The sequence below is a fragment of the Apostichopus japonicus genome, chromosome 9 (genome assembly GCF_037975245.1).
Source record: "Apostichopus japonicus isolate 1M-3 chromosome 9, ASM3797524v1, whole genome shotgun sequence".
NCBI lineage: Eukaryota > Metazoa > Echinodermata > Holothuroidea > Aspidochirotida > Stichopodidae > Apostichopus > Apostichopus japonicus.
In genome coordinates, this window is record NC_092569.1 from 15995951 (window position 1) to 16008627 (window position 12677).

General features: G+C 38.3%; 1 protein-coding gene across 2 annotated transcripts; it reads right to left on the reverse strand.

Moving 5' to 3' along the window:
* Positions 1-54: 54 nt before the first annotated feature.
* On the reverse strand, positions 55-9193 carry LOC139973338 (uncharacterized). 2 transcript variants are annotated; one of them, XM_071979953.1, is made up of 6 exons: positions 8958-9192; positions 2992-3304; positions 1769-1837; positions 1625-1699; positions 882-984; positions 55-537 (listed from the first exon to the last, which is right to left on the reverse strand). In XM_071979953.1, the coding sequence occupies exons 1-6, from the start codon at positions 9048-9050 to the stop codon at positions 327-329; spliced, it is 864 nt and encodes a 287-aa protein (XP_071836054.1). In that variant the 5' UTR covers positions 9051-9192; the 3' UTR covers positions 55-326. The 2 variants fall into 2 exon arrangements, with proteins under 2 accessions (XP_071836054.1, XP_071836053.1); XM_071979952.1 differs by having other exon boundaries at positions 1625-1837; positions 8958-9193.
* Between the last annotated feature and the right edge of the window lie 3484 nt (positions 9194-12677).

Here is a 12677-nt window from a genome sequence, read left to right on the forward strand (position 1 = left end):
GTATATATATGTATGTATATATATATATATATATATGTATATATGTATATATATGTATATATATATATATATATATATATATATATATATATATTCGCTCAGTTGTCCAAATGTAATTATATTTGAATGTTGATTACATCACACTGATGCCTCCTCAAATTAAAACAATTATACCAACTGAAACTATTTCCATAATTACTCGAACTTATTTCAAGAAATTATTTACGCTTTTTTTTAACGAAATGACAAAAAAAAATATACAAAAATAGATGTAATCATGTAATATTCAGTAGGCCTTATTTGTTAACAAATAAGAACATACTTTCTTAACGAATAATTTCGTAACCTTCATCAGGCGTTTTCCTGTGTATTTGGCCTTCGTTGACATAATGTGGTTCCTGTGGTCCACACGTAGGATTGTTAACCAACTCGTTATCTTCCTCGGCTCTCTCAGATAATTGTTGGTGGTAGATTTCTGTGGTATATGTCTGATCGGCAAGGTAGCTCATTTGAACGGCACCTAAATTTCTCTTCTCTCTGAAAGGAATAACAAACACAGGCTCTGATCTGTTCTTTTCTAATTGTTCTAATAATAATAATAATTATTATTATTACAAGATAAAGTTTATTAACCAGTTCCAAACTTTAATTTTGTCTTTGTACACAGTCTGCTGCAGAATGGGGAGGGACTGTAACCAGATAACAATATCGGTTGTTTCCAAAATGTTAGACTACAATGCAACCCGACATTTTAAGTTAATAAGAGTGTAGATTTCTATAACTACACCAGATATTCACGGTACCTATTTTGGAATTGAGTGAACCGAAGCTAGACAAATACTTCTGCTACTATTTTACTCCAAAAAAACCCAACAGGTTACCTTTTATTCTTGCATTTCCACCACACGACTAGCAGAGTTGCCACTACAACCAGAAGAAAAATTACAACCGGGAAAGCAATCACCGCTGCTGTTGATAATGCTCCTAAAACAAATAATGTTATGAAACTGAACAAAAAAATAAATTTTGTCTTTAACTAATTTGAATAAGAAGATCTGTAAATATGAAGAGGATGTTAATATCAGAAGGCTGAATTTCCAAAACCATTTGGAAAAAAGTTATTTTGACACTTTCAAACCACAAGGTTCATTGATTTCATAGAATCAATTGTAAATTTATTTTACATTTATCATAAGCCCCATTCGTGCCTTTTTGACCTTGTTGGTTACATGGAAGGTTTTGCTCAAAAGGAGGCGGATAAAAGATGTCTGAGAAATGTTCCCTCTTCTTTTAAGTAACTCTACTTCGTGAACTACCTCTGACAATATACACCTACTTTTTCGGCATTACAAATATAGAGAAACTAATCCACTTTTTGAAATGCTACCGACCCGCACAAAATAATCGTACAGAAATAAACTGTTATTTCTAGGCTGGATTTCTCTCATTCAAGTTTTCCATTTATTTTGCAAAATATAGCTAAATTATCAAAATTACTGAACTTGTCCGTGTTACGATCGTTGTGTTATATGGATCCTTTGTGTGATTTGGGGGGAGGGGTGGAGATGGGTCCAACCCCGACTCCTTCTAAATTCCTGTATAAAGTTTAATCATAATAACTGACCTGTTTTTCGGTCACCAAATGATTCGTCGTCAATATCATCGTCATGGTCATCGTCACCATCATCTGGATCATCAACATTATCATCATCTGGATCATCAACATCACCATCACCACCACCACCATCATCATCATCATCATCATCCTCATTATCATCATCCTCATCATCGATCACTATAGTATCGTCACCGTATTCAGGGCGTTCATTGCCGTTAACTTCAAAATAACAAATCACATCACAAATAAGTTGTAAGATTTCCTCATTTAAATTATTTCGCATTGACGAAACTATCTTTACTATAATATTTAAAGAAATAACCAAATATCGGGACTTGATCCAACTTTCATTTTATTCTGTTTTGAAATGTCATTCATCGTTTCATAAAAGTAAAGAAACGAGCGACCTCAGATGCTTGAGTCGGTTTCTTGTTGATAATATGTTGTTTTAATAATTTGTCAGGTTGTTTAGTAATACAATGTATATAGTTCATTCAAGCTTGTCTATGGCCAAAATTAACGTCAAAATAATGACGATACATAAATAGTGCGAGATTTTAAAAATGTCTTTGCTTCTTGACTTTCATAATAAAGCTATGAAAAAGAGTATTGTTCTCTTCGGATGAATAGACCATTTTGGGGGCCGTTTAAGGCTGCTTTCTGGGGCTCCGTATGGGAGAAAGTTGATGTCATTGTTAGTATTATTAATCTTAATGTGTAATAGTTACTATGCAAAAAGAATCATACTTCTCTCCCTTCGGCTAAATAAATGCATTTTAGTGGATCCTTTGGTGTTGCTGTTTGGGACCCAGTTCAGGAGACAGTCGCTGTCATTGGTTTTGTTACTAAAAATACCACCATACGAGTGATACCCAGCTATTTTTGTCCTTGTCTCTCTTCGGCTAAATAAATGCATTTTAGTGGGCCGCCTTATTCTGGGCCCCTCGGTCCACTCTTACAGGGTGGGAGCTGGCAGCAATGCGAAATATTGAATCTTGAACATATATTAACATAACCAGGCCATCAAACCCTTTTGTCTCTTTTCGGCGAAATAAATCTTCTGGGCAAACCCGGTCTATTACCACAATCCCTTTGAATATAAACAGCACTAAAATTTAATACCAAGCTTGAAACGCTTTGATTTAAACACTTAAAACGTCTATAAAACGTTTAATTAAGTAACCTTCTTAAAATTCATGCTTTACAGGTGGTTTTTCACGTTTTAGGTAACAAAGTCATTTTGTTTCAGCGATGAAAAGTTTAAAAAAAATTACTTTATTTTTCGTTTTCCAAAGAGAAAAGTAGCCTAATTAAAATCAAACTGTGATGTTAAGAATAGGATTTCTCCAAATGTTCACTTAGTTTTCGCATACCTTCTCTACAGTAATATTCCACTACCAGGTATTTCGTGACGCCTTGACATGTATCTGTAAACATCTTGTCTGATGATGAGATGGTACACGCCATCAACCCGTTGCAAACAGCAGACGCTTCCAGAGTAGAATTTGGATCACAGCGTACACCCTCCAAATTACGGAACAAAATATTGCGGACATCGTCGCATTGTTCCCTTGCTTCTGAATCGTTGTATTGAAATCCATAGCTGGCGTAGATAATTTTGATAGTCTGATTAACTTTGCACGATATGTCGTAGTCTTCACCCTCGCAAACAATGCTCTTGGTAGGCTTATTGAGAAGAGAAGAGAAACGGATATGTTACAAAGTTACACATTCAAAACTTAGTTTAATCCACGGGAAAGAGCAATGCCCGGGCACATGAATTCTCGAAAACTTTACTTCAACAGGTATCTCGTAAAACTTGATACTTGTAAATTAACAGAAGTTTACATGACAACAGGTTTGTGTTGATTTATTTCGACACCACCGTAAATGTGGCTGCGGCGTTCTAGAAGCATACCAATAAGAATAGAATCAGGTGGGAGTTGGTGGTGGTGGTGGGGAGGGGGGTAGTGTTATATGTCTTATTTGTTAAGGTTATCATTTTTTGGGGGGTTAGGTGTTAAGGGTTTTCTATTTTCTTTGATGGGAGTACTCTATTCGATTAAGCCTGAAAGGGTTTCTTAGTTCACTTCCTTTCACATATTTTACTTATTTGCAGTTATATTGTCTTGTTCACCTTGTATTACTATATGTGTTGAAAATAAATGTTAAACTATTAGAATGATTTAATTTTCCAAAGTTCGCGACACATACCAGAGGGATCAAGAGGAGATCGTTTCTTTACATGAGAAAGCATATATAGAAGACCTAGTATTTTAAAGCGTTGGAAGATGATTCTTTTATTATATATTAAATATAAGGACATATTTTTCATTTATAAACAGTTTCAAAATCTGCCTGAATTAAATCAACTTTCATCAATGATATCATGGAGTTAAAACATTCATCCCAACACAAAGTGTAAATTTGTTCGAAATGGTAAATAATTTTTACACGTTAGTGTATACTTTTCAGATGATAACCATGCATAAGATGTATCGCGAACACTGTGGCACGGATCTAATACCGTTCAGTATGTTTCAATGAATGATGAAAATGTGTTATAGGATCTTCTATGCTGTCAGAAATGTGTAGAAAGATTGAACCGTTGTCACCTATGTAACATTACAGATTAAGTTTCTCGAAAATTGACCTATAAGGTACAAGACCCATTTTTAAAAATTGTGTATTGAAGCGGTTTCGTTGACCTATACCTGATGGCCTAATCAAAGTAAAACTAATTTAGGCTGTTGGAAAGATTATGTGACATGCGACAGCTCTGAAAATATTTTAAACCGATGGGGCAGGGCTAGACGGGGTGGGGAGAGAGGAGGGGTTACTGGGAGTAGTATATGTCGGTAAGAACTACTACCCTCCCCCTTTCCCCTTTGAATTACGGTGACCCTGAATGAGCAAAGTATATACAACTGCTAAATCGAAATTTCTAGCTATCTAAAAGTCTTAAAATGTAGAGATTTCGAGATGAATGTTAAAACTTCGACTTACCAAAAATTCGTTTTATGCCTAATGTCCCTTCTAGGCCACAATGGGGGCCCGTGATACCATTGTCAACAACAACAAAACACCTTCCCCATCCCTCTACCACCGAACCCAAGGGAATGGATGCAACACCAAAAACAACTAGATGATAAATAGGCTATATATGCAGCTAGCAGATACCGAATTGCCATATTATTGGCTGGTGGTCATTTGGATGAATTTAGACCCACCAAATATGTAAAAAAAATCATATGTGATATAGATGATTAAAAGCATTACTATCAGTTCATATGTTACAATTTTATACCGCATAGTAACTTTTTTGAGAACTGACCCTTAAACACATCTGAGGCTTGCAATTTTACACTATAAATTCTTCTCGTAACAGACATCCAGATCCACAGTTGCAATTAAGACAAAACTCGATAGGAAAACATAAGACTAATTGTATGGCCTCAAATAACATATGTTTCTAATGTATTACAAACATTTCAAGGGCAATCATGTCGAATATCATTCGAGGTTCTCTGTTAGACCGTTGTTTCAAGGATCTAATAATTTAAATCTGAATATTTTGTAAATCAAAATAGCTTTAGCCGCTGAGCCTATAGACCGGCAGCCCAGTGCACTTTGATCAAACGAACGAGGTACCAATATCTGAGTATTGGAACATTTGTGGAAAAACCCAGTATATCCAAAAGTGGATGTCTGCCGTGGTCGCTCTGATGCATGTGGCCCCTGGGCCGGTTAAAGGGGGCCCAAAAAAGCATCTGATCAAACGAACGAGGTACCACTTGAAACCAATGTCAACTTAATGCATGAATGCCACATAGTACTGAACGGCCCATGCCAGACAAATTTTCTGCTGCAAAGGGCCCGCCAGACGCCCAAGAAGGGCCCCTAAAAAAATGCATCTGATCAAACGAACGAGGTACCACTGGAAACCAATGTCAACTTAATGCATGAATGCCACAAAGTACTGAATGGCCTATGCCAGACAAATTTTCTGCTGCAAAGGGCCCGCCAGACGCCCCCAAATATGGCCCAAATGCCCATTAGCGTAGCACTGACCCAGATTAAATATGCAAGGTACCACTCAGAACCGGTTTGGAATGTTCGGGTTGATCTTACAGACTATGGAAATCATCATGCCAGACAAAGTTCCTGCTACAAACGGACTAAAAGACACACTAAAAAAGGGCCCCCAAATGGGCCATGATCAATCATAGTTGGTACCACACAAAACCAATATTAAATGCAAAGGTACTTTCCACAGAGTAAAGAACTGCCAATGCAAGACAAATTTTCTTCTGCATAGGTCCCACCAGATAGAAAGTATAGGTGGCCCAATGCGGCCCTATATGGGCCTAATGAATTGTATGTCGATGCAGACTATATGTGCCTTGTGACATGACATTTGTAGCATTCCACAGAGTACAGAAATGCCGATACAATACAAATTTTCTTCTGCAAAGTGCCCACCACATGTAAAAAAAATTATGGAGTTTAAATAGTTAAGATACCACAAGAAACCAATCTATAACAATCAAGAACATCCTGAATTATTCAAATTCCTTCCCGCTACATAGGCCAATGGAATAATGAGATTAGTATACTAGTAGGCGTATCAATTACTGAACATTTCATTGAGCAAAACAAAAATGACGCGAACTCAGTCTTTGAGGGAGATCCTGACAGTTATAATGCATTCTCAAATCCATTCTTTTTCCTTTTATCCATTCCTTTTCGTTTTATCCAGTCAGTACTTTGTATCGTGAGCAGTGTTTAACTTGGCAGTTACTTTGTTTCGCTGGAAACACTGGAGCAGATTAAAATCAGTTTATGTATTGTAAATAAGAAACCCAAAATCATTTTGTACCTTAAAACACTGTGTTTACGTTAGCATTGTAAATCTACAAAGTTTAAAATCTTGAGAAAGAACGCTTAAGTGTCATCTTAAGACATACATGTAGTCGAACAAAAGAGATTGTTTTGTTTCTTAAGCTCAGACAAAGAAACAATTATCAAACAATGGTGAAAATGCTTTATAACGTGTACTTAACGATAAAGGTTTGGGTTGAAACTGTCCAATATGGTTTTTAAAAGATACATAATTGAAGCATAAAAATGTATATGTACCTTTATGCTATGTACACTCTTTACAGGACTTAAAATGCTAAGATTGAACAAACAAATACTGATATCACCACGTATTACTCCATTCCTTGGTACAAAATATAAAATGAGTAATTGGCCTATATTACTCCATCTTGGTCTTTTACAACTTCCATCATTACACTAATTCAATTCGAATAGCTTGTAACGAGTCCAACAAATAGATGTGGCCTCCATTTTTCAGAAATATGAATGCTAGATGAGGGTTTTTGTTTTCATCTATGAAGAAATCTTTTACCTTTCAAGAAAGTCATCTTGCTAGTTTAAAATGTACTAAAATCATAATTGGCAAAGATAGTAACAAAAGATCACTATGTGATTACTCTGAACATGACACATGTTAGGTTCGAAGTATAAGAACTGAGAATGCATGTCTCTTGACAGTGATTAAACACTGGAGTGTGTGCATTGTAAAAAGACACTGCATTTGCCATTCAGACAGATCTCAAAAGAATCATTAGTAAGTTTATGAAAATTAAGTATTCCCATGAACTTGATTCTAAAAAGACAATGGAAGCTCAAATCTATGTTTCATTGTCGGAGTCATCACTCCAAGATGGTTCAGTACTTGAATCATCGGCATCAAACTCGGAAGCCACGTCTGGTCGGCTACTTTGAAAATCTTCGCTCAGTTCCCCCTCTTGGAATAGATGATCTGGGAGAGCCGGTCCCTCAAACCAGTCAGGGCTGTAGCACCCATTATTGCTCTTCCAACCGTAGTTCTGTGGATCCAAGCCAGGCAAGACTCTTCCTCAGAGTGTTAGAATTATAATGTGGGGAACTGTAATTTTTTGCCCAGGCCAGCAGATCCCAAAATATTTAGAGGCTTAAGTGAAAGTGTTATCTTTATTTTGCTTAGAGCAGCGAATAGCTAAATAAGATAAAACACTGGTCTTGTGTACAGTAACTCCAATTTATGCTGGAAACAATATAATCATGAGCTTGAAATGTCATGTTACAAGGCACATATATCCAATTCTTTAGACCCATATGTAGGGCCACATTGGGCCACCTATTCTTTCTATCTGGTGGGACCTATGCAGAAGAAAATTTGTCTTGCATTGGCAGTTCTTTACTCTGTGGAAAGTACCTTTGCATTTAATATTGTTTTTGTGTGGTTCCAAACCGGTTTTGAGTGGTACCTTGTATATTTAATCTGGGTCAATGCTACGATAATGAGCATTTTGGGCCATATTTGAGGGCGTCTGGCGGGCCCTTAGCAACAGAAAATTTGTCTGGCATAGGCCATTCAGTACTTTGTGGCATTCATGCATTAAGTTGACATTGGTTTCAAGTGGTACCTCGTTCGTTTGATCAGATGCATTTTTTATAGGGGCCCTTCTTGGGCGTCTGGCGGGCTCTTTGCAGCAGAAAATTTGTCTGGCATGGGCCATTCAGTACTATGTGGCATTCATGCATTAAGTTGACATTGGTTTCAAGTGGTACCTCGTTCGTTTGATCAGATGCATTTTTGGGCCCCCTTTAACCGGCCCCAGGGGCCACATGCAGCAGAGCGATCACGGCAGACATCCACTTTTGGATATACTGGGTTTTTCCACAAACGTTCCAATACTCAGATATTGGTACCTCGTTCGTTTGGTCAAAGTGCACTGGGCTGCCGGTCTATTACTAGCATTTTTCCAATCACTCCAAGTCACTCCAAGATTAATGTATGTCGTCCAGTTATAGAGTTGTTGACAATTGACAACTCATTAGGCATGGACGTTAAATTTGAATCTAAGAGACTGACTTCAGTCAGCTTGCGGCTTTGATAAGCCAATGAGGCTTCTTCGCGAATTCCTGCTTGCAGGAGGATCTTAAATACATACATAGGCTACATACATTACTAGTTCTCATTGTTTGTTTAATAGATTATGCCATATCAAAATTAGAATTCGGTCTACAGTATTATAGGCCTACTTGACGAAAACTGATTCCGAGCCATAGAGTGCTAAATGACCTATCATGTGAGTGACACCTTTATTCAACTTAATTATGATGTTTAAAGATAGCCCGCACATTGAAGAAACTATTTCCAAGGAATGCGAAACGAATTAGCTGGTATAGGCCTATGTAGGCATATAGCCAATTTAAAGGTGGACTCGGTGAAGTGCAGTTTATCATAGTTATTATATAAACAGATATTTAATATATATATGCCTACCATTCCTTGGCTCCCGGAGCAAAATGTTCTGATACAGACAGCGAGAGCAAGCACGATACCGGTTGCTTTTATATTCAGCACTTCAGAGGCCATTGTACCACTCTGCTATACAGTCTGTGTGTTCAAGGGCAAACTATTTGTCTATTCATAGACAAACGTTGATATCAGTGTACCATGTCGCACGATAACTTCTCTCAACGTTATAACCTATACGTAAACTCCACCTATCTAACGGAAATGGGTCAATGGGAAAGAAACCGCGTATTTCAGTAGGCCTATAGGAGGAAGAGTATTGATTTTATATATAGGCCTATATAGGACTGTATGGGATCACATATATAGCACACTTCAACACCCACTCCATTTTGTAAATAATTTTGCATTTTCATCTGGCGTTAGATGCAATTTGGTGCTCCAAATGAGATTTTATTCTCATTTGGAAATGAAAAAGGGGTTTTCTGACTTGCGAAGCGGGGGGGGGGGGCGGAATGATACTTCCGCCCCTCCATATTTTTCAATGGGGGGCTGGCGCCCCCAGCCCCCCGGTTCCTACGCCCTTGCATACAAGGCTCTTTTCAATATCATTAATTATTTTGTGCAAGCGTAATATATTTTGTTTAGAGTACCCTAAATGAAATAAAGACACTTCGTCGATCATAACCAACTTCTAGCCTATACTATTGGCTGACTTTTCGTTAATGTAAGATATCATTAAACTCAAGGGGAAAATCTCATTAAATGTTTCAGTTGATAGCATAATTATAGGCTAATGCAGTGGCGGCGGAACCGGGGGGGGGGGGGCTTGGGGGGGCTCAGCCCCCCCAATGAAAAAGCTGAGGGGGCAAATTCATGATTAGCCCCCCCCCCCAATATTTACCAAGGCTCCGAAACGTGCATCTGCCCATTTTTTAATGCATACTTGTCGATCTGTCCGATGCACACGCATACTACATAGGTGTAATAATTAAATATGATAATTGATTGTCTGTATCATGCCTCATCGAATATTAGTGTTTTAAACAAGAGGGTAATACGCTAAACGCTACACTCATCAACATTTGCGTTTACACTACGAGTACACGCAAGGCGTGGAACATGGCTTTATGTTTAAACGCAATCAATTATGAAACGAACAAAAACACAATATTAGCATTTCACCTGTACTGTATAGGGTACATGCATTTTTGACATGATGACAGTGCTAGGTCATAGAAATTTGTTGGCAACTGCACATGGTTTTGGAATTACCCATTTGTTGACATTAAGAAATGCTTTCTGTTTTTTCTTATGACATTTATTTAATTCAGGGGCGTCGGAGCCGGTACGGGCAGGTCCGGCGAACGCCGGACCAATATTCACGACGCCAAAAAAAAAAAAAAAAAAGTAGGACTAAAAAAGGAGGGAAAAAATCGCGGAGGTATATGTTTCAATAATTTTCAATAATGATGACGGCAAGTAGGCTAAATGTGACTACTCTGGCATGGCAGGGGTCTTGTTTTCAAGCTCGGGAAGTGCCATTTCCTGCAATCTGGTAGGCATATTTTCAAAATTTTCTCCATTACGCTACGCGCCAACCGTGGTGGCGCGTAGCGTAGTGTGACCTACCAAACGTCCCCCCCGATAATTATGATGGTTGGCCACACTCTGAACCGCCGTACCAATCAAAAATAGCTTCCGACGCCCTTGTAATTATTGCATTTAATTGCAAGTAGTAATTTACTACACTCAAAAACGTCTTTGCAAATACACGTCGAGTAATAGCTACTCTCTTAAAACACCATCGAATATACAAATTACAATGTTTTTACAGATTTTTACGTGCAATCTGAGAAATTGCAGGCTTGAGACCCATGTTTTAGGGCTAGGTATTCGCAGCACAAAACACTCGGGAAGTGCCGTTTCCGGCCATCTGGGGGGTTTGAAAAACCCAAAATTTTCTTCTACGCTCCGCGCCAACCGATGGTGGCGCTCCGCTTAGATAGTCTCCACAATATTAGCCCCCCCCCCCCAATAATTTTCCCGTTCCGCCGCGCCTGGGCTAATGGACAGGGAGTGTACCACCCTATATCACAGAAGGTTCTCCCCGTCGGGCGATGGTCACAAATCATACGACATGTTACGTTGAGTTCGATGATTTATGGAAATATTGTTACGTCTTGTCTCAATATTTTTAGTTGAAAAGAAATTGAAATTTGTTTCTAGGAGTCATTATCATTTGTAACTTAAATGTTGAGGATTACCATAAAGAAAAATTAACATTTAATCTCAAAATTTCGACATTTTTTCTCGATATTTCGACGTTTTTGCCAGATATCCTAACGAATAAGGGTGAAAATATGTCAATTGATTGTTCATTTGTTCATAATGTGCTGTCAGCGTTAATTACGGTTGAGCTAAGAGAGTTGACGTTCTTTTCAGTTCGAGACTTTTTGTCGGGACAGATATTTTCGTCCTATCAGCATGCCACAACCAAGGGCGTAGGAACCGGGGGGGCTGGGGGGGGGGGGGCGCCAGCCCCCCAGTGAAAAATGTGGAGGGGCGGAAGTATCATTCCGCCCCCCCTGGTTCGCAAGTCAGAAAACCCCTTTTTCATTTCCAAATGAGAAAAAAATCTCATTTGGAGCACCAAATTGCATCTTGGGCCAGGTGAAAATACAAAATTAAGTTTACAAAATCGAGTGGGTGTTGAAGTGTGCTATATTGCACCAAATTGCATCTGAGGCCACCTGGAAATGCAAAAAATTCCAAAGGGGAGGGGGACACCCCCTCCCCTTAGACCCCTCCCCTTAGACCCCTCCCCCAGGCCGGCCATCAGTCTTCAGCCCCCCCCCCCCACTCAAAAGTACCTTCCTACGCCACTGGCCACAACAGTCGAACAATAGTGGCGCCCCTGCTCTTTTGATAAACAAATGACGAGTTTAGACCCATTTCTTGAAGATGATTGAGTCCCCTTTAACAATTCGTAAAGATACAGTTTATCTCTGAAGGAATTCCTCCATGTGCTCAATGACCATCAGTGGTATTTGCCTTAGCAACTTTGAATAGGTAAACTATCTGTTTTCTGCTTCTGTGTCGGAAGGAAGGGAGTTGAGGGCTGTGCGAGGGAGGGGGGGGAGGGGAGGGGAAGAGGGTGCTAAGACAATATTGTACAGACATGCCACTTTCGTCACACCAATGTATTCGAAATATTTACTCTCATTGCATTATGATGTTAAGACAAGTGTTTGCAATTTTTCATTTCAAATGCAAAAAACTCAAAAGCTTTTCAATAGTATGCATAATGAATACAATGATTAACTAGAGAAGAATAACTACTCAAAATTATGGCTAATTTGTCTTCAACAAGAAAAAAAAAAGTACCATTCAATCAATCAATCTTGTACATTTTCATTTCAACAACAGCTCATAACATCTACAACATATTTTGTCTTTTCGTCTTAATTCAAAATTATTCAGTCAGTGTAACTTTCATCCTAGTTCCTGAGACCAGAACTCATGAATAACATTATGCTGAATACATCCTAGAAGATTTGCAGCAACAATACTAATTAATAAATACTAACATGGCTGACATGATCAAATGGAAACATATTTCACCTTCTTCTGAGAACTTGCTGTGGTCCTTTTTAGAAGTGAATTTAAAAAATATGTAGCATTTACTGTTATTTTACCATTTAACACATAGAGACAAAAAACAAACAAAAAACAAGGCGGAAATGT

What these genes read in the sequence shown, in the direction of transcription:
- LOC139973338 (XM_071979952.1), bottom strand. Translation starts at nt 9,050, where the DNA reads ATGGCCTCTGAAGTGCTGAATATAAAAGCAACCGGTATCGTGCTTGCT. An exon ending in GCTCCGGGAGCCAAGGAATG is followed by an intron (nt 3,305 to 8,957) that starts GTAGGCATATAT and finishes CTTCTCAATAAG; the next exon opens with CCTACCAAGAGCATTGTTTG. An exon ending in GGAATATTACTGTAGAGAAG is followed by an intron (nt 1,838 to 2,991) that starts GTATGCGAAAAC and finishes GTTATTTTGAAG; the next exon opens with TTAACGGCAATGAACGCCCT.